General features: G+C 43.8%; 1 protein-coding gene across 2 annotated transcripts in view; it reads left to right on the top strand.

Moving 5' to 3' along the window:
- The window catches only part of LOC121945430 (transcription factor HIVEP3), a 49,923-nt gene extending 29,137 nt beyond the window's left edge, over nt 1-20,786 (top strand). For both annotated transcript variants that reach the window (XM_042489587.1, XM_042489588.1), the window contains 8 exons: nt 4,492-6,835; nt 8,034-8,323; nt 9,745-11,772; nt 12,903-13,048; nt 16,137-16,312; nt 16,458-16,559; nt 18,380-19,041; nt 19,983-20,786. In XM_042489587.1, coding sequence (XP_042345521.1) covers nt 4,843-6,835; nt 8,034-8,323; nt 9,745-11,772; nt 12,903-13,048; nt 16,137-16,312; nt 16,458-16,559; nt 18,380-19,041; nt 19,983-20,633 — 6,048 coding nt within the window. In that variant the 5' untranslated portion in view covers nt 4,492-4,842 and the 3' untranslated portion in view covers nt 20,634-20,786. The remainder of the gene's footprint in view (nt 1-4,491; nt 6,836-8,033; nt 8,324-9,744; nt 11,773-12,902; nt 13,049-16,136; nt 16,313-16,457; nt 16,560-18,379; nt 19,042-19,982) is intronic.
- The last annotated feature ends 1,728 nt before the right edge of the window (nt 20,787-22,514 follow it).

The raw sequence follows: 22,514 nt of genomic DNA, 5'->3' as shown, positions 1-22,514 counted from the left end.
TGACTGTGTGTTTCCCCGCTCAGAGCTGGCAGTCTAGACTGCCATGAATAATGTAAGCAATGCTCTCCCCAACCTTAAAAACCTTCTAATCGGCCTGTTTAAGGGCTGCATCAACAGCTACGCCAGAGATCATTAAACTTACACTCTGATAACGACTACATGAGCAAAGACATTTATTACAGGAGGGTGGAGGAAGACAATTTGTCTTGCTCTTTGTGCTTTTCTTCCTGCTCAATCTTTCTATTTTCTTTTTACAGCATCATCCTTCTTCTTCCTCACATCCAGACCCACTTTTTTCCCCACTCTTTTATCTAGTTGTTAATAGGGCAGCTGCAGTATGATATTGGGGAAAAAATGACATTGCAATATTTTCTTTTTCTGCAATATGAAAAAATACAGGAATCTACACCAGATGACTTTAATTGGATTATTTGTGTGGTTTCATCGGGCAGTGCATCTGCATAGAGAATAAAGTTGATAATAATTAAAACTAACTTTTTACTCAAAAGACTTTTCTGAGGGCGAGGACAGGGAAATTAGGTAGTTTAACCCTTTGAAACTTTGATCAACACCAATTTCTTGTGTTATGTTCGGATGCCTTTCATAAGAATTAATACTTTTAAACCCTGAGTAAATTGGTTGGATTTCTTTTGAAAACATGGCTAAAAAGGCAATAAGCAACTTGGCAAGAGATGCCCTGCAAATCGTATGAATATCGCCTCAACAGGTGGTGGTCACTGAGTGCCTGCATTTGCTCATGTGTGACTGTGGCCTTGAGGCCAAGAAACACCAAACATCAGAGAACTAGCAGCAACAAAAGCTCCTTGCTGTGTTGCCTCCCGTTGCCATTTCTTGACCAAAAAGGTGCACATGATCACACCAAATAAATGGCCAACCACCATACGTTCTGCACCTACGTGAGAGGAAATTTCCCTCCATACCATCAGACAGCAGTTATCTGTATTCATCCTTTAAAACCGAAAGACCGCTGTGAGGCTAGTTAGCACGTTTTAAAACAATCTAATTCTGAAAGAACAACAACGTTTCTCCTAAAGAGCTTAGTGGCAGAAGAAAAGCAATCTTACCTTATATAACAAGTTTTATTTGACCTCACTCCCACTCGACTTTAGCCCTTTGTTTACAATTTTCACTTCCTTTTGTCCCCTCGTGTGCTGAGCTGAACGGCCAATCACAGTGATTCAATTCACCAACGTGCTCCATGGCCGCTGCTGCCAATTCAACATGCTGAATCAGCGGAAAAAAAAGACGACGAGAGTCAACAAGGTCCAATGGTGAGGGACATACTGCGGTGACAAGGGCGGCTCACGCTCACCGTTAGCCCAGCATTGGCAGACAGCCGACCATTGGTTGTGTGGCGACTGTTACGCAAGCACACATCCCACTGTCCATGCCGAAATTACATATCGTGCAGCCCATATTTTTAATGTCATTTAATTTTGTAAGACTGTGTGTGAAACCACTGTCTTCAGTCAGGATCTGATTTATAACACCTTTGCCAGCTCCAGTCCCTCCTGATCTAACTGGCCCACATGTAACTCCAAAGAGTAACATGCTTCTTCAGCTCAGCAGCTTGAGACAGAAAAGGCCGCCACCTCCATACAAAAGTCTTCCTGTACAGCTGAAGAGGTGGAAGACAAACAAATGAAAAGAGAGAAGTGAATTATAATTGGTGTTGATTCGGTTTGTTATGCTGCCTAATTGCTGTGTGTTGATGGTAAAATCTACTGTAATCAAAGCGCTGGTCTGCTTGGAGAAACTCATACTGAACAGATGATCGGCCCTCAGCAGATGTGGAGATGGAGCCGAGAATCTGTCAAGTTGTTTCCAAGAGAAAGACTGATTCTCTTTTTTTTCTCTCACTGTAAACTGGCTCTAATGAAGGCTGACTGTGCAGAGTGGGTTTTTTTTAGACATATGGAGAGAGCAAAAGTGTGGCTCATTAAAAAAAAAAAACTGTCAGTGCTGCCTTGCCACCGCTGGCACCTTGAGCTGCAGTCCTCTGCTGGGCCTGTTTACTCAGCCTCTGGATCACTGATTCAGTCTTTTCTCTCTTCCGCACCTCTTCTCACTTCATCTTTCTTACTCCTGCTTCATATGCATATCTCTAATATTACAGAACATCTACACACTTTCTATCTCACCTCGTTTCATTCTGTTTCTGCATTTGCTCTGTATCACTACCAGTCCCTTGTTATCTCCTCTCCTGGTATACTCTATGCTGTCAGAAGTGGTGCACACTGTCTACACCATCACAGAGATCTACAGCTGTGAGGAGAACACACATGGCGTCCTCTTTCAGTGATCTCCAGGGTCTGACAGAGTTGAGGGGGTCGCAAGTAGAGTCAATGTCTTGGGTGATGATTGATACTCTGGATGAGCCTGTGCCGGGACTGTCAGCAGTCGAGCATGACTGCTCGGGGAAAATGTTATGATTTGCTCCATCCATTCCCAGAATGTGTTTTGATTGGCCGCGTTACAAGAATCCCATGTCTACAGTTGAGACTCAGTGCCGGATTTGTAGTAAGTGGGGAATATTACAGAACATACATCTTGATAAAAGAGGAGATTTTGTCACACCCGCAAGTCTCCACGAGCTCTCTAGGTGTGTGTGAGTGGGAAATATTACAATAGATCTGTCTTGATAAAAGTTTGCACAGTTTTACAGCAAGCTTCATAACAAGGAGCCACTCTTGGCCCCTCATGAACACTGCACCCTAGTGGCTGTAAAGCAGCAGAGTTTTAGGGGCGTAGGCTGAAACACAGATGCTGTCAAGTCCCTTTATTCACCAGAAAACAGCCACCCCACCATTTGCCCCCTTTAGCTTTAGTGCCAGATCAGATAAGCATAGGCTGTATTTCCAACATTTGTTTTGACTCCTTGCCCTGACACTGTGGTCTCCTCTGTTGGTGCCTGTCCTGTGGATGCTGCCTGACTGGCCCTTAGCTGCTCTAACTCCTTCAGAGCAGGCCAGCAGTGGGTCAGATTTGAATCAGATGTGTCTTGATTTGAAGGGACTTTTACCTCTTAAACTCTACTGGACCACTCACTGGCTCCTGTGTTTCAGCCAAACGTTGCTCAAATCCATTTAACCGATGTTTTTAATGTGGTTGCCTTCAATTGTGTTGGTGAGGCAGTAAGGAAACCTAATTTTGAATTCATTTTAAAATCTACTGGATATCCCAAACTTTCCAAAGCTGGAAAATTGTGAATTTCCTCGAAAATGTTGGTAAAATGTTTATAAATCCTACAATTTATTGTGAAAATCAATGTTTTTAGAGATTAAAACTATCAAAACATTTATCATTTTTACTGTTTTCAGAACAAACCAACATTTTTGCAGAACCAAAGTCATTGCAACAGCTACTTGTATACACATAAAATATATTTTTTAACAAGTTATGTTGCTCCAAAATATTCTGTGAATATAATACTTTCAGACAAAATACCTTTTTGAGAAGCATAGTTTGCTGTAGATAAGCAGCAGTTGTAATTTTAGTTTTAAAATATTGTTGGCTTGTACCAGAAAATGATTATATGTTTTGCTATCATTCCACCAACTTGTGGTGGAAATTGACAATTTTCCAGGTCCCCTGAAGTAGCTTTGGAAAGTCTGGGATCTCCAATAGAATTAAAATTAGATTTGATGGATTTTAGCAATGTATGGCTGAAACACAGAAGCCAGTTTGGTCCAGCAGAGTTTAAGAGGTTAAATGGGGATATGGACATGCATATGCTAGATGCCTGTGTTCTCAGATCACAGTGCCAATAACAGAACATCTCGACCTCACATTTCTAATAGATTAACAGCTGGTTTGCCTCTGTCTCCTGAATCACTGCGCACTATCTGCTTATTAAGAGTTGAAGCCAGGACAGATGAGAGCAATAACATGTTGGTGATGCAATTACCTTGCTAATGTTCTCATTACAAGGCTGACCCCTCTCAACACTACACCAGGAAATGTAACCCTATTTGTCATATTATGATATGAGGGGGCAATTTTTAAGAGGGAGTTTGATAATAGGACACTAATGATTTTGGTCTTCTACTCCGCGAGCATAGCTCTTTTTCTGATTGCATGGTAGGCTTTTTGGAAAACTGGTGCACAAATGGGGGGTGCACAAATGAAATGGAGGGGTTAGGAGGTCCTCTGCAAAAAAATTTGACCATCAAACATCTTATTTTCCTGCATTTTGACATTTGACATTTATGCACCGATTTGTGCTTTTTCTGCATCAATTTTGTGACATAAATGTATTTAATGTTTTCTCAAAATAAAAGTCCCCTGCATCCCACCCCATAAATCTATGTCTCTGTCTTTCATTGCAAAGTGAAAAGGAAAAAGAAAGTTAGGGAGTATTTCTTCCATGCTGCTCTTTGTGACAAAACCTTTTGTAAGAATCTAATAAATGTACAAATATGTTTCCAGTTTTGTAACTCGGCTCTTCCTTGTCTTTTTCTGTTTCTTTAGACCCATTCAGAAGCTGAGTGGCTAACAGTCTTGACAACCAACAAAGGAGGTACAGAGAAGACCTTGGGAGCGCTGTTAAAATGGCTGAGGCTGGACAGAAGCAGAACTGCTTTGTACAGAGAGATGATCCATGTTTACCTGCAACTGTACAGCTCCAGGGCACGTTTTAATGATGCCTCATTTGGTCCTCTTCAATAACTCTTGGCCCACGCTGAAAAAGGCCCTCCGTTGTGATTTACAACTCAGTCTGTCGATGTTCCCCTGCCTCTGACCTCTCTGCTGCCATGCGGTTAGCCCCATGAGGCTCCGAGAGCCCCTCCTTGTGTGTCTGTGAGGCCTCCTCCCCACTCTATGGAGGCTGAGCCCAGCCGTCCGCCTGATGGGGAGCGCTCTGGAAGGCAAGAGCAGCAGCATGTGACAGCTGAATCCTCACTAGGATCTTGTCCACCTCAGCAGCCCCAGCAGCCTCCTAACCTTCGCCCCATGCACAGAGCCTTGGGCCGCCTGCAAAACCGTCAACCCAGACGCACTGACCTTCTGCTTCGGTTACAGCAGCAGCAAGCAGTAGCATGGCAGCATTCAGACACGCCTGGTCCCTCAGGAGGCAGCTTCTTCTCTCCAGCTTCCTCATCAACTTCATCCCTCCCGTCTACTTCCTCTACCCAGGGAGAGCATGGGGTCCCATCTCAGCCCAGCCAAGAGGGCCTGGAAGGCCTCAGCTCACCCAGAAAAGGGGAGAAGAAACCTCAAAAACCAGGGAAATATGTGTGCACTTACTGTGGCCGTCCATGTGCCAAGCCAAGCGTTCTTCAGAAACACATTCGCTCCCACACAGGAGAAAGACCCTACCCTTGTGCCCCCTGCGGCTTTTCTTTTAAGACAAAGAGCAACCTGTACAAGCACCGCAAGTCCCATGCCCATCGTATTAAAGCAGGCCTGGCATCCAGCCGTGATGAGCCCAGTTTGAGTGGACCAGAGGGCAGTGGCGTTGGAGAAGAGCCTGAGGAACACACTGAGGGAGAGAGCACAGAGTCTGAGGAAGAAACGGGCCAGCACAGGAAATCTAAGGAGATGTCTGGCCAGCAGAGGAAAGGTGGTAAGGAGCCGCTGGGAGGCTCAGAGGAAAGCCAGAGGCCAGAAGACTCCCAGGCTGTGAAGCAAAGGCTGGCACTGAGGCTTAGCGAGAGGAAACGTAGCCCAATGGCTTCTCCAGATGACCCTCCTTCCTCCTCCCTCTCCACCTCATCTTCCTCTCTAGGCCCTGGCAGTAAGGGCAGCACAGAGTCTGGCTACTTCTCCGGGTCAGGAAGCACTGACTTGTCCCAAGTTAGCCCTCCAAGTGCCAGTGCCAAAACCTACGCAGAAATTATTCTTGGAAAATATGGAAGGCTGGGAGGGCAGCAGCGCAGTCCCCATCAGCAGCAGCCACATTCTTCACTCTCTTCATCCTCAGGGACGGAGGAGAAGAGCATTCCCTTTGCTGTACCCAAAACACAAGTTATAGAACACATTACCAAGCTCATTACTATCAATGAGGCGGTAGTAGACACCAGTGAGATTGACAGTGTGAAGCCCAGACGTTCCTCTCTGTCCAGGAAGAGCAGCATGGAGTCACCCAAATTTCCCACCCCGAAAGATCCCTACGCATTCGATCCCAAAGGAGAAGCCCCTGGCCCCAGTGGTTTGAGGCACCTCCACAATCCCGAGGCAGACCCAGCAGGTACCCAGGAGCTGTCAGCCGTGCCTCTGCTCAGAAGCCACTCGATGCCGTCCTCTACAAGCCAAGGAGAGCCCTCCACCTCTGGCACCATGTCCCCCAGAGGGTACCGTCTCTGCCAGTCATTCGATGAGCAGCAAGCGGTGGTAGCAGAGATGAGGGTCGGTCATGCCCAGCGAATGCTGAGGCGCCAGCCTGCCATAGAAGTTCCACTGGGAGCTGAGCTAATGCTGGAGGAGGCTGGCCCCACTCCCTCCTCCTCAGCCAGAGGTGCTGAACCAGCCAGGCAGCCACAGCAACAGCAGAAGAGTCCGACGCTGTTTGAATGTGAAGCATGTGGTGCCCACCTCCAACACAGTGAAGGCTATGAGACCCACAGAGGCAAATGCCCAGGGCAGCAAACCCTGGAACAAGAGAGCGGGGATGCAAGTAAAACATACAGGGAGGATCGCCCCCAGATGATGATGCACTATAAGTTCCGAGCGCTGGCCATGGCGGTGAGAAAAAGGAGGAAAGAGGAGAGTCTGGAGGAGGATCCTCCCAGCCCGGGATCTGTAGCCATGTCAGGCAGCTCTGCAGGCTTCATTCCTGTGCCAAGCAGACCAGAGCACAGCCAGGCCCTCTCAGGTTTGTTTATGTGTCCCTGCAGTAACAGATCAAATTATACCAACATTATCCTGCATGAGCAATAGGTTTCTTTTCTATCATTTATTTTTTATCCTCTTTGAACATCTTAGAAAGCTGAATAGCGAAGAATGTATGAACAGCAAGTCAATGTCTGCATCTACATCATTAATGCAGAGCAAAGAAAACAGAAAGGAGAAACTACTGTTCAAAATTAAACTATACTACTGATAAAGTTATGATGGCTATGAAATGTTATCATTCAAAAGCGATAGGGTGAGGCTGGTGTTAAAACTTTCAAACTGATTTGATATTAAGCCAAACACTGCAATTTTACCAGATATCCCTTGTAGTTCAGCAGTCAATCCAGAGTGGAACATAATAACACTGTGTACCAACAGAAAGCGAACATCTGACTATAACCTAACATCATGTAACACTGGAGCTCTCTTGACTCTGAATACATCAAAAATGCACTCCTGTCACTTAATGCAAACAAATCACCTAGCTATCATCTGTGCTCTTGAGATCAGGCAGGAGACATTAACACTTTAAAGATGTGAGTAACCTACTTGCTATATTTCCCTATTTGTAATGTTACTTTTAAATCAGAAAACATGTTTTATATTGTGATATTTACTAGAAATTACATAGGCCTACAAGATAGCAAACAGCAAGTAATGTTACCCCAGCTTGATTTAAGATGGTAATTTACCTTTTAGCAGAAACTTTCAGTTTCACAGCCAGATGACACTGTGTAGAATTTGTAGTGAAATAAGGAGGTTTCGGTTCATGAGTCAGCTGGTCCTCGTCCATTGTGGCACTGTCAAAACGTGCGACAGGAATAGATAGTAAAACATCTCACACACCTGCAGCTACAACCTACAACACTAGTGGCTCTGCCAGTCTGTTTATAAACATTATATTAATACATACATGCATGCACACATAATACATAGATACATATATATAATATATTTATTATAATGCTGTCATATTGCTAATTTCTGATGTTATTTGTTTTGATTTAGTGCTGTAACTTAGGCTGCTTTTAAAATTACCAAAATGTACCCTAATGACAAATGCCGGTTCAGCCGGTTTTCATAAATTTCAGAAAAACTGGAAATTAATCCAACTCCATAAAGTAATACCGATATATTATAATGGTAGCTAATTTATTGTTTGTAATGTTTGTTTCTAGGTGTGACTTTACAGACTGAGCCAAAACAACCCCAGCAGCAGGACAGGAAGGGTGTGTCTGTCATCCAACACACAAGCTCTTTTGAGAAGCAGGAGAGCATATCCATGGAGAGTCAGGAACCAGAACTCAGAGAGAGTCAGCAAACACAACAACCCGAGCCAAAACCATCACCCTCTACATCTCGCCTCATACGCCAGCCAAACATCCAAGTGCCAGAGATCCTTGTTACTGTGGAGCCTGATGCTGACATGCCATCTGTGTCACCGCCAGGGACGGCATCCTCATCCAAGGTACATGATTATTTAAAGAAGCATTAGGCTATATATTTTTCTGCATTTTACACAAATCAATTGCCTCATTTTGTACTTATTTTAGCTCCCTTCATTCAAATTAATGTGAATCATGCATTGCGAAGGAGCTTTAGATGACATTCAGAGCACATCTTTGATATAGAGTCTGATTCAGGTTACTTTCACATTGTTCTTATGGAGGGCTGAGTCGGCGCCTAGTGGCTTATGGTGCTCGCAATGCAAACAGAGCCAAAAGTGGCAACAGTGAGTACTATGCTTCTGCAACAACGCCATGGGTTGGGATGACATTATCAGCAGTACCTGGCATATAAATGCAGTGCAGAGTGGTGGCAATTAGCTAGCTAGTGTGTCACACACAGGGACTAACATGCACTCGCCAGCAGATCGTCTATCACAACAAAGTACAGAGAAGATTACAACACACACAGGGAGCATGAATTCTTTCTCTGCCCAGGATGCCATCACTCCACTATCTTTACTTAGCAAATAGTTGTTTGCTCCTATATTAATGTTCTTCATGTTGTATACAGGTCCTTTAAAGGAGTACGTCACACCCCAAATGGCTATTTGTATATAAACGATTCACCCAGTCTTACATTGAATTTGTGGAGAAAACTTTGATTTCATGCCTCCGCAGTGATCAAAGAATCCAACAACAGAGAACATTTTTGATTAATTGAGGTCAGAAGGGTGTGTAACAACAGTAAAAAATATATTATAACACCCGTTTTCAAACTCTCACACAACTTGTGCAGTGTAATCCAGGTTTCCTTTATCCAGTCATATGCTCAGTTCTTCCCAAACAGCCTTTTCCAAAGGAGACTTGTTCTAACAATAAAACTTTTCTGTACTCTCTTCAGAGCAAGACCCCATAGAAAAAGAACAATATTATCATAGAATTTTGTTGTAAGTAATGAAATTAATTGTTACAGTAATCTTCCAATCATAGTCTTCCACTTAATTTAACATACTGGCAAATTTATCAGGTAAAATTTAAGGTAGCTTTAATATGCTCTGTCTTAGGGCTGCACAATATGTTTCTTCAGGATCGAAATTGCGATGTTAAACAGTCGCATCGAAAGACGTGCAATGTCAAATGTGGTACATTTTCTGGAAAACTCGCACATTTCTTATTTTCCATGACTAATACCGGCCAAGCCCTCCCCTTTAAGACAGATATGTGTATCTGTGATGTAAAGTGACAGCATTTGTTATGGGAAGTGAGACTCTCCTGCATGTCGGAAGAAAAGTAACTGGGCCAGCAAGTGGTGCAGATGCAGTAAAGTGCATGCTTTTTCAAAATGTAAATTTTATTATTTGTTATTGAGAAACCATGGAGAAGTTTTAAAATTTTGCCCATGAAAATGTGTGGGAACCCTGAAAATATTTATCTGTTCTAGGAGGCAGAGAGAGTGGAGGAGTTCCAGTGGCCTCAGCGTAGTCAGACTCTGGCCCAGCTCCCTGCTGAGAAGCTGCCACCAAAGAAGAAGAGACTCCGCCTGGCAGAAGCAGCCCAGTCATCTGGGGAGTCTAGCTTTGAGTCTGTGTCTTTGCCTCGCAGCCCCAGTCAAGAGAGCAACATCTCCCACACTTCAAGCCTTTCTGCTTCTTTTGAGGACACAGCAAGGTCAGAGCCTGCCATCTGGGCCTCCAGTAGCCAAAGCTCCCAGATGTTGATGGTGCCATCCGCTTCCCACCAACACCACCAAAGCCACAAGGAGATGAGGCGCTCGGCCTCAGAGCAGACCCCAGCCAGCCCCCAACAAACAGAGCAGATCTCAGAAACCAGAAGTAAGTCATTCGACTATGGGTCCCTGTCCCCTCAGCAGTCTTCATCCTCCTGGAAAGAAAGAAGAAAGTGTCTCCTTGTGAAACATGCCACGTTAGGGGAACCTGAGCAGGAGGAGGGGACCACCACGAGTCAGCTGTCCAGAGCAGAAAGTCCAAAGCCTGGGCCTTCCCACTCTATCCATCCTCCTCTCTACTCAATACAGACAAGCCCCCGGTTCAGCATGGAGGCCACGGGGAAAGCCTTGCAGCTGATACAGCCACGAATTTTCCCGCCTTCTCAGGATGTGCTCCCTTTGCAGCAAGTGTTTCCCCCAGGATCACTGTCCCAGCTACTCCCGGTCACCACCGCCATCTCTGAAGTACTGTCCACTCAGTTCATCCACAGAGCCTTCCTACATTCACAGACAGCATCTCCACCTGTACAGATACATCCTGCGCAGATCCACATGGCAGAACGATTGGGTATACCATTCCATCAGCTTCCTGCTCTAGTTCCTCTCCAGTTCTCTTCCAGGACTCGAGCCAGTCAGGCTCTGTACTTGCCTTTCCCTCCAAGACTAACTGCAAATGTTCCTTCCCTTCCCACGACAGAGAACAGACCCTCCGTCTCTTCCATGTCTCCTGCCCTCACACATCAGTCCCTTGTAAGAATCTCTTACCACCACCCACGGCCGGTCATCGCCACCTGCCTGGCACAGCTTACACCTGTAGTGTCCCTTGTGGTGCCAGTGCGTCTCCAGACTCATATACCTACCTACGCCAGATCCATGTACACCACCCTGTCCCAGATCCTGGCCTCCACCCGCTCACAGGAACCCATTTCTTGCACAGCTATGGTCGTCATGGGGCAGGTGGAGCGGGACAAACTGCAAAGGTCCTACTTGAAGGTCCCCTCCCCGGACATCAAGAGCCTTCTTCCTTTGTCTCTGCCCACAGAACTGGCCTCAGGCTCTGGGGAGGGATACGGTCCACTGGGGGCTGGAGGAAGTAAACGCATGCTTTCTCCTGCAGCCAGTCTGGAGCTCAGCACAGAGGCCCAGCGTCACCAGAAAAGGGTGAAAGAGGAGGAGGAAGGGGAGCAGCATAAGGCAGGAGAGGAAGAGGAGGATGTAGAAGAAAAGGCACGACGGGAGGAAGAGGGTAAAAACACTGGGAGAAAACTGGAAGAGGGGGAGCAGAAACAGCCGGAGAGTGTAGAGGAAACAACTGTGAAAGTGGAGGAGGAGCAGGAGGAAATACCAAGGGAGCATAAAGAGCAGAAGGAGGATGAGGAGAAGGAGTCTGTGGAAAAGACGAGTAAAAAAAAGGAGGAGATGCCAGTTGTGGAAGAAGAGGTTGAAAGACCAGCTGCCCCTTCATACCCCAGCCTCCACACCTCCACCTCAGTCAACTGGTGCTACCTGAACTATGTCAAGCCCAACCCGTCTGCCCTGAGGGACCCACGCAGCTCCGTTTATTCTACCTGGAGCATCAGTGCTCACAACCCCAACCTGCCGGGCCTCAGCACTAAGGTGGCGTTGTCTCTGTTGTGCTCAAAACAGAAGCACAGCTCCGAGACTTACACCATGGCTATGGCTCAAACCCCGGCCAAAAGCAAATTGGCCCCTGCCAGTAGTAGGACCCCACGTGTGTCAGAGGTAAATATAATCACAATATACACTTACTATGTTTAGAAGTTTATATAGACCACTCTGTTAAAAGGACGTTAAACTTTTGTATAGTATAATACTGTCATCTTTTCCAAATAATGTGTTGATTTTACATATAACCCCATAAATATGCTAGAAGAGGAACTCAATTCAAGTCTGTTTACAGGTCACGGGGAGTAACATTGTCATGATACCAGAATTTTAAACGGCAAAACTAAAGATACAACAAGTATAAAAATAAATGAATTTTTAAAAAAAAAAAATTGATACCACAACAAAAAGAAAAAAAGTCCTAGAACAGGATATTTTTCTTTCCTTTTTTTTTCTCAGCTTATCTTCAGTACTTTTGATGTTATTGAATGCATAATTAACGGCTAACATAAACTTTAAAGCACATTGTATCAACAAGTATCAAAGTATTGATACATTTTTTGACAACCTTATTGAGGAGTGCAATGCTAACTGGTGGAATAAATAAGACACAGTACTTTTTTTATTGGTCCAAAGGGCAGTGCACACAATTGGGCTGCACAGTGGCTCAGTGCAATATTCAAATTGCAGGAGCGGCAATGTTTTGATGAAGGCAAAATATGTTTCAATATACTATTGAAAATGAAGCATTTCATGTTTGGTAGAGACCCTGTCAAAATCATCATTGTCATTTTTAATTTTTTAGAAAAAATGAAATGGAAAAAAAACCCTCAACCCCACTAAAATCATGACTTGTATCGGAATCGCAATATCTGTCAAAAAGAATTACAGTATGATTTTTTTAATTTTATTTTTTTTTTGCATATCATGCTGTCCAATCACAAAACAGTAGTAGTAAGTAACCAAGAATACATATGTATCAGTAGATGGACACAGGAATATAGTATTACTAGAAAAAACAAAAAATAGAACAATATTTTCATCATCATAAATAATTCAAAACCAGTTGTCTTTACTAAAGGTGGTTATGTAGGGCACACAAGTAATAATAATAAGTTAAAGAGTTAGACCTGCTAGTTAATTGTTTTGCAGCTCCAGGCCATGCCCAGACCCTTGTCCTAACTATAAAATAGTTGACATTTTATTTTAAGTTGTTTTGAATTTTTCTATGTGTGTCTTGAGTGTAGGTACATGCCACCCCACCCAGCACCCTCACTAAAGTAAAGGATCTGCAGCAGCATGACAAGGAGGAGAATAAAGAGATGAGAGAAGAGGAAGAACCCTCCACTTCTAAACAGAGCGAGCCCTCTCGCGTTCGCATCTTTGAAGGCGGGTAAGAGACTACAAGAGCGAGAGATGCTCATCTTTTAATTCAAAACTCAATATTTGCGAATAATTGCAGTGTCTCATTACACAAGTAATCTGTTCTTCTGTCACAAACCAATGCCTGATGACAGCAGAACGGCAACTATGGGGAGCTGACAAGAGTGCACAGAGAATTACAGTAACAGATGGGAGGCAGTGGAACCCGCAGGGACTTCATTTGTACCTGCAGCCAAGCTTTTTCCTCTTACTGCTGGCACGAGTGTCAGGGTTTTAGAAATGTTAATTTGGAGTGAGAGCAGTGTGTGTTTGTGTAAATGGGGAAAAGGTTGCCTCCAACTTCACTTTGTGAGACTCTCATTAATACCTTTTAACAGTTGCACAAGTTACTGACAAGACGCAGTGAAACAGTGTGAAGCAGTCTGCAAGCAATCAGTATCATAGTCATGGCTGTCATGTTTGTGTGCATCACATGCATGTTTTTCTTCAAACCTGTACGCATTTGTACTTTTCACTGCATTCACATATTTGTGCTTTCTATAAATGTCTGCAGTGCAGCCTGTCTTCTCTCCCAGGTTTACTGTGCTTAGAGCTGAGAGTTTCCCCACATCAATTCACACTGAAGCAATAGGATAATAAAAGGGAGAAGAGCTGTGGATCGAGCTCAAATGTTCCCAATTAACAAGGATTTCAGAACACACTCCTTTTGACAGGAATAGAAAATATTTTACAGAGATACTAAGTGGGAGATTTTAATGGATGTTTTTTGCTTGTGTGTGTGTGTGTGTGTGTGTGTGTGTGTGTGTGTGTGTGTGTGTGTGTGTGTGTGTGTGTGTGTGTGTGTGTGTGTGTGTGTGTGTGTGTGTGTGTGTTTTGACACTTGCACGTTTAAGGTTAATGTGCACACAGATTGAGTGTGAAGGAGTTGTCTGCTTAACAGTAGATAAGGCGCTAATTACCAGTCTTTATCATTTGAAGCCACGCATTACACACATTCAGCGAGTGCATTTTCATCCATAAACAGCCTACAGCTTCTGTTTCCATCACATCAACCCTCCTCCTTCTGTGTATGCTGCCTGTGTCACTCCGGCAGCTTTTCCACTTTTATTTACCTATGTATTATTTTCTCTTTAAAGTCTCCCAACCTCCTCTGTGTCCTCTCTTTTCTCTCTCTCTCTCTTATGTACCTGCATCTCTTACTGTCCTGCTATGTCTCTGTGTGCATGCAAATAAGCACAGCTCCTCACTCTTGAACACAGCTGAATGTTTTGTACCAGGACTCTGCTAGGACTCATTATCCCTCTCTCCCTTTTGTCAGCCCTTTGAAATCATGACTGTTATTTTATCCTGGAGAACAGGCAACTCTTATTTTTATGAATATGCATCACGCAGCTTTGTTTATGTTCCAGCAACTTTCCAGCGATTTCATCCTGATCCAGTTTCAGAGATCCCTCTAAGTAAGGGAAGAGGCAGGGGTCTCTAAAAGTTTATTAGTATCACACAGCTAAAGAAACACATATTGGATCAAGGCGTCTTTCTCCTCAATAACACACATCTTAGCAATTAAGCAGGCATAGCTGCTCCTTCTTGGTGGCAGCAAAAGTCCGTGAAAGATCAGCTTTAATCCCTCTTAGTGAGCACAAGCTGAACTGTCTCCTTGTGGATTCTGTTAACACATGCAGATTGATTTCCATGGTGTAAGTGGTTAACATTGCAGATTTGTCATGACGCTTTAACCACAATGGCGAAATGGGGATAGCCATTCCTATGAGTTTACAGTATGTGTCAAAGGATTCGTTATGTCAAACTCCTTTCAGGGCAAATAGTGAGTGAAGTATGTTTCAGTACCTGCAGTCTTGCCTTTTATTGTCATTCAGTTGTCACTTCAGCATTCAGCAGTCTTATCAATCAATCACACACTGGTTGAGAGCAGTATTCTCTATCTGCCGCAGCTGTAAAACTCCAGCACAAGCAGGGGCAGACTGTCGGTTGAGTTTACAGAGAGACGTGCTGCTGATTTAATGCTTGATGTGTGAAGTGCAACTTCTGCCTTGTTTTTCCTGAGATGTGGGTGGATATTTTTAGCAGTGGCAAGAAATACATGCCAGTAAACAGTAGCCAGATCCTGAATGAACACAACATAATGCCACTGTTGAGACTATTTTACAGTTGTGTAACAATTTGTTATGATTTGCTGTTGCTGCTGGTTCTGTTATACAACAGGGAGCATTTACAGCCCGGGTTCTTGTATAGATGTGGTGCGTCTCCCATAATTAAACACAGTCAACACACACTGGATGTTTACAGTTCAGAATGGATTGTACGTCTCTTCTTGAGTAGTGGGAGCAGATGGAGTTTTTCATAGAGGACAATTCATTCAGACGTAAAATGTCTGTGGTCCACTGTGCCCGCAAATAGCCTTTCGGTAAACATCGAGATTGCATACAAACAATGTTTTTATAGACTAGACCTAAATGTGCTGCTGGATTTTTATATATAGTGTCTATTTTAGGTTGGTGGCCATAGCCAGGCTTCCCTTCCCTCTCTTTAGCTGCTGCTGTTGTTGGCAGGGCCACCCAATCGCAGCAGAATAGCTGGTATTCTCTGTGTGCCCAGGGTGTAGTGGAGGGAACAGCCAAGGGAATCAGTGCTGCTGGGGTTTTGGTTGGGCTTCCCCAACACGCCTCCATAAAGAAAGCCTTGTTACACAGTTGCTCTAGTTTGTGTGTGTATGTGCACGCGCGCGCATGCATGCGTGTGTGTGCATTTTCATGTACATGTGCCATACACAAACCAACAACCACATTTATCATTATTTTTAAAGCTCAGCAATATTTTTTTCTAAGAACAATAATGACTGTAATGTGACTGGTCGCCGGCAGAGACTGATGGTATGATGACCACCCCTCAGCTCTACAGAGCATTGTACTGGTCATACAAATAGAATTGAGTAGAACGGACAAACAAAAGTGCTGATTGTCGTTAGTTGTTACCAAACATTGAAATGAAAGTAATGTAAAAGTAACCCTAATTTGTGATTTTGTGGTGACCAAATCTCTAATCTTTTTATTTCTTTCTCCTCGCCCTTTCGGTCTAAGGTTTAAGTCCAATGAAGAGTATGTTTATGTAAGAGGTCGCGGCCGGGGCAAGTACATATGTGGAGAGTGTGGCATCCGCTGCAAGAAGCCTAGCATGCTGAAAAAGCACATCAGAACGCACACCGATGTCCGTCCGTACATTTGCAAACACTGCAATTTTGCCTTTAAAACCAAAGGTAAGGAGACATTTTACCAAACTGCATTGCTATTCTTTCCACTATATTATAGCTGTCTACTTTATTCAGCCTCTGTTATTGCGATGTCCTCATTTTCCTTGTAAGTCGAGCGCAACTTTAATGTGCTTTTCTTGTTCCTTCCTAGGGAACCTTACTAAACACATGAAGTCAAAGGCTCATGGGAAGAAATGCCAGGCAATGGGAGTATCTGAGTCATCACTGGACGAGCCAGAGAGCGAGGAAACAGGTACTTAAGAGGGGATGGGGAGGCGTCTCACATATTTCTTCTCTGCTGTAGAGAAATATTGGTACACAGCTGGATGAACTTCTGCCTCTGAAGAATTGTAGCTGCTCAGCTCTGACAGCTTATGCAATGCCATGTTCTATTCTCTTCTCCCTTTGGCCTTGCATGCAAAATATGAAAAAGTAGAAGATAAATGAATGAAGAATACAGAGCATTCAGCAGTCTCTCTGTGTGGCTGTGGCAGTCTGGCAAGTTAAACCTTGCTCTCAAGGATGTGTTGCTGGCATATAGCAATACACATTCTGATGCTTACGTCTGCCTCAAAGCCCGCCACCTCACGATCGCCTCCTTCACCTTCCTCTACTTCCCCTCCACTCGCCGTCTCTTTCATGCTGACAGACTACACTCATCACAGCCAAGGACGCGCCATTTAAACCGTCTTTCCATTCACAAGGCTGTAGAGATAGTTTGTGAATAGAGGCATGGTGCTACTCAATTAAATTCCGGTCTTTTCATCTTCGGTCTATTTATAACATGGGTTTGATGGGTGGTGGTTTTTCAGATACAGTACGCTGTCCAAACGCTTTTTGCCTGTTTTTAGAAAATTACTGTTAATGTGTTTTGTGTCTGTTGGAATTTTTGTCACAACTTTGTACAATCAGTACAGGAGGTTTACAACATGCTCATAAAGGGATATTAATTAAAGGTCCAGTGTGTTGGATTAAGGGGGGATATCTGAAATGGAATATAATATAAATAGTATGTTTTCTTAAGTGTATAATAACCTGAAAATAGAACCATTGTGTTTTTGTTACACAGGCAATTCATCTTCGCCATTTTGCAACACCATGTTTCTATAATAGCCTAGAACGGGCCATTTGCGTGTTCTTTTTTTCACGTTTTTTGCATCAGCCTCTGTGGTTAGCAGCCCCACTGCAGTGAGAGTGTCAGAAAAACATACGGACAGAATTTAGAAACTTTTCCATGGCTTTTCAAGGACGCCTGATATTTTTTTTCTTGCCCCACTTGCCCATTTTTCAATCATATCAAATCCCTTTTGACACATAATTTCAGCAAGCTGGCATACATGAAGGCAGTTATGTGACATTACCTGGAAGGTTATCCATTGAAGATTACTGTAACAATTTCATTATACACAAAATTCCACTACTTTTTCAAAACTTTCAATGATTTTTACTAAATCCATGAGTGCAATTTGAAATTCCATTACTTTTTCTTGTTTCCCATGACCTTAGGGAACCTTGACGTGATTTTTTTATTTATTTTTTTTAACATAAAACTGCTTTATTCAGTGTTTTTACTTGTTTAGATCACCAGATCCCTCTGTTTTGGAGATGGGGAGACCTCTGTGCATAATCTGACTCTTGATAAAAACCTCTTGAACACCTAAATTTTGAGTTATCAAAGAAAAAAGGTGAGCACATGTTGGTAGGTTTTCCTACGAACTAGGTGCTATTGGTATCCGACATGCCAAACAGCGTTGGAGAAAAAAATATTTGTAAAATGAAACTGCTTTATTCCGTTTTTTTACTGGTTTCAATCATCTGGTCCATTTGTTTTGGAGCGGAGGAGACCTCTGCAAATAAAGGAGCTCCTAGTAAAATCCTCCTGAACATCTGGATCAAAAAATAGGTGAGAACACATTAGAAAGTGCTGGTCTAGTGGCCCATTTGATCAGAGCGGCGTCAGAGAAACACTGATTTGAAATGTGAAACTGCTTTGTTCTGTGTTTTTACAGTTTAAATCACCTTTTTGAATGTGCACAGTGCTCCTTTTAAAGGAAGATTTTTCTGTCTCTGCAGAAACGGCAGGAAGTGATGAGCGTGTGTGTGGCTCAGAGGAACAGGAGGAACATCAGTTTTCTGACGTGGAGGAGTCTGAGGATGAAGACGACAATGATGATGAAGAAGAGGAAGAGGAATCTGCATCCCACGATGATCCACCATCCTCCTGTTCGTCAGACACCCACCCGTCAACGGGAGGGCGTTCGAGCTGCAGTCGGCGCTCTCAGCAGGGCACTCCTGACCCCGAGGCCCCGGGCCTCAGTCCCAGCTCGGGTCAGGAGCCCTCCCCGAGGGGAGTTTGGCGCAGCAGACGAGCCGCATCTCCAGGAAGCAGGAGAGCGCTGTTCTCCCAGCGGGGCTGGAAGGCATCGCCGAGAGGTTTCTCCCCCAGCAGTGAGAGCTGTTCCCCCAGCCGCAGCCTCTCCCCGCGTCTGGAGCTGTCCTCCCCCATCCACAGCCTCTCCCCCAGGACAGAACTGTCCTCGCCCAGCCGACACGTCTCACCCTCTCCCGAGAGAGGACCATCTCCCATCAGACCTCTTTCTCCTCTTCGTCCCATTTCGTCCAGCTGCTACCGGTCACAAGCTCGGACTCCTCCTTCACCTCTTGGGCTACAGCACTGTACCCCTGGATACTTGCCGTGGGAGAGCCCTGGCACAAAGGGTTGTCACATAAAACCTGTGAGTGTTTTGGACGGAGGCATAATGTTTTCAGGTTGTCTGTCCATCTGTCTGTCTGTATTGCATCTGGTCCATTCTTGTAAACATGATTTCTCTAGAACGCCTTAAGGGAATTTATGTAAATTTGGCACAAATGTTCACTTGGACTCAAGGATGCACTGATTAGACTTTGGTGGTCATAGGTCAAAGGTCAAGGTTACTGTGACCTTGCATCTGTCTCATTCTTGTAAATGCCATATCTCATGAACACTTTGAGAGAATTCCTTCAAATTTAGCTGGAACGTCCACTTTTACTCAAGCATGATCCAACTAGATTTTCGTAGACAAAGCTTAAAGATGAAGGTCACTGTTGCCTTGTGTGTCTCATTCTTGAAAAAGCGATATCTCGAGAACAGCTTGAGAGAATTTCATCAGATTTGACACAAACATCCACCTCAAGAATGAACTGATTGGAATCTGGTGGTCAAAGGTCAGGGTCACAGTGACCTCATAAAACATGTTTTGGCCATAACTCAAGAATTTATACACTCAGATCACATGAAGTTCTGACATTTCATAACCAAGAGGTCAAAGGTCAGTTGTGACATCATAATGTTCTGCGAAAACACTTCACTCACCGTCACTCAATGTAATAATTCAGGAACAGAAGTGGAGATATTTGGTCAGATACTGAAATGGTGAGATTAATCTTGGGTTTCAGCCTTGAAACTGTGCAGGTTGTATTGATCTTCCATGTTTTCATAGACATGGATGTAAACTGTAAGTGCAACTTGACTGGTTTGTGGAGGCATACAAACGAGTGGCACTATTTCTAGTTTTAAGTCTGCACAGAGCAATGACTAGAAAGCAATCTGCAGTTTGCTCATAGGAAGATCTCAGCGTGCTGTACCCTGCTGACAGTGCCATGAAATGTAATCCTGAAGTCTTTGCTCCCTCTACAGGTGAAAAGGGGTAATGCAGCAGCGGGGCCAACATCACCTGAAGCCAGCTTGTTTCCACCTACTTTTCGTCTTTCCACCTGTGAGGGTTATCCCGGCCACCAAACAACAGACAACATTTTTAGCCATCTTCCCATGCACTCCCAACAAGCCAAGGTCCCCTATCTGATGATCCCCATCGGAGGGATCCAAATGGTACAAGCCAGACCGAGGTCCCACCCGACCACCCCCTCGTCGCCAACGTCTCCCCCCATGGAGGGGCCGTCCCTGGCCAGGTTTGAATCATACTGGGGCGGGACCCCCAGAACTCAAGGGCTTAGGACTCCTGGAGACCACTGGTCAGAGCACCAGGCAGCAGGAACCAGCCAGTCAGGGCGGTGCGCTCTAAGCACAGCACCAACAAGTTCCAAACCGGAGTTGGAGACCACGGACTTAAAGCAATATGGCAGCTCACACGGCTCCGCCCAAACCTGCAAGCCTGCTACTGGGACCACCAAACACTGCGTCAGTGACAGTTCAAGAGCAGCCCTCAGTCTAGCAGCTCCTGTAGCCTCGCGTGTCACCAGACAGCAGCCAGAGGAGGAGGAGCCGCCGTCTGATGGTGATCTGGTGGAGGGAGGAGCTAAAGGAGACGGAACAGACCAGAGCACTTAACAGTGTCTACACCTTGATGCGTCACGCATCCCATTTTGCTTTATTGGTTGCTACACTAGTCTTGTTTTTTTATTGCTTCATTTTTATACAGTTTTCAATACTATTGTTAACTTAAATGTTTGTTCTTTGGCAATATTCAGGTTTGTTATAAAAATGCACTTTTTTCTTTGTGAAAAATAATGTCTATCTATATATATATAAATTATATATATATATATATATATATATATATATAAATATATCCCTTTGTCTATCTGTACTGTACATCTCGAAACACAAACCTGGACAGAAAAGGCACAAGTAAATACAATTTGAGTAATACTGGACAAAATCTTTAATCAAAAATAATTCCATTTTTCTTTTTGTTTGTCAAAATTTTGTCCAGTATTACTCAAATTGTATTTACTTGTGCCTTTTCTGTCCAGGTTTGTGTTTCGAGATGTACAGTACAGATAGACAAAGAGAAGGCTGTGAATTTTTATATCCGCTTTTTTTGTTGTTGTTCAGGAGGGTTAATATTTGGTGTTTTGATTGTTTCTGTTCTAAAGGCCGTTGCTTTAATGCCAGGGTAACAGAGTCGTGGTGATATTGAAGGAGCAGCAGAAGCTTGTCAAAGGAAATGCACTGAAGTTCTATTTTTTATTACAAAAGATTTTAGATTAGAATATATCTCTGTACAGGGAAGAGTGCTCCTTATTTATTGTTATTTGATGACAATGATTATTGTTTCAAGGTTGTTGTTTTGGTTTTTTGGTTTTTTTTTGTTACTTTTTTTATTGGAAAAAAGGATGTTTTTTGTTACATCTGTGTGTCTTTTTCATGACGTTCATGTGACTTGAATTGGTGACAAAGATGAGGGATTGCGTTTGGCCGGTACCGGAGGATTAAGTGCCCTGCAGATTTCACACACAGCAAAATTTCTAGTCATTGAAGAAATAAAAAATGCACCAGAGTCCTTTGAGGTTGTGCCTTTCTTCCACTTTGTGTACAGTGTTGTGCTTTTGTTTTAATAGAGTTTGCACCATAATCCTTTTTTATTACAGTGGGAGGTTAAGGACAAATTGTTCTATGCATGTTTAATAATTTCCTTGTGCTATCAACCACATTGGATTTGTTTCCCACAAGAGATCAGTGAAGTTGGAACGTGTGCAAAGATAACATAGAAACTGCAACATCATAAACATCAATGTGTTTACTTCATTTTCAAAGAAAGCAAGAACATGGTAAACTTTTTTGCACTGCTCTGTGGCTCAGGTTGTGTTTTTTTTCTGTTACTTTGTCATGAGTGCTGGCTTATACTTTAGTGGCAGCCTGTCATATGTGTTGTACTTTGTAGCCCCATGGTATGAAGTAGTAACCTTAGCCTTGTAACTGTGATAGCTTTGTTGTAGTTTAGCTTGTATTTGTGAGAACTTTGTAGTGGTTTAGCTTAGCCTTGTATCTGTGATAGCCAGGTGGTACTGCCACCACCTGGAGCTCGCATAAACGGAGCCCGGGTCTGTTGAAGGTGGCAGGGCTGTTTGGGCTGTGTAGGAGCAGTGAGGGCTGGCACTACAGGAGTAGCTTTGGCACGCCAGAGTTCACTGCCTAGCCTCCTGGAGGTGTTGTGGGACACTGATGAAAGGAGGTTCCCACCTGATGACCCCAAAGATGTGTTAGTCTTCACTGCTCTCTGACTCTCTCTGACCTCTCTCTGGCATTCATATTTAAGTCATAATTGCTGATCAGTGACCCCGGGATCCTCATTGAGTGCTTATCCTTTTCTGGAGCACAAGTCTCTTGTGTTTTAGTTGAATTAGCAGATATGACCCTTTTTCAAATGTGTGCTCTTTCCTTTTCCTTCTTCTCAAAAAACATACATACAAATGATCATTTGGGGTA

The sequence above is a fragment of the Plectropomus leopardus genome, chromosome 7 (genome assembly GCF_008729295.1).
Source record: "Plectropomus leopardus isolate mb chromosome 7, YSFRI_Pleo_2.0, whole genome shotgun sequence".
NCBI classification, from domain to species: Eukaryota; Metazoa; Chordata; class Actinopteri; order Perciformes; family Serranidae; genus Plectropomus; species Plectropomus leopardus.
Note: the sequence above shows the minus strand (reverse complement) of the source record. Positions and strands in the feature narration are given on the sequence as shown.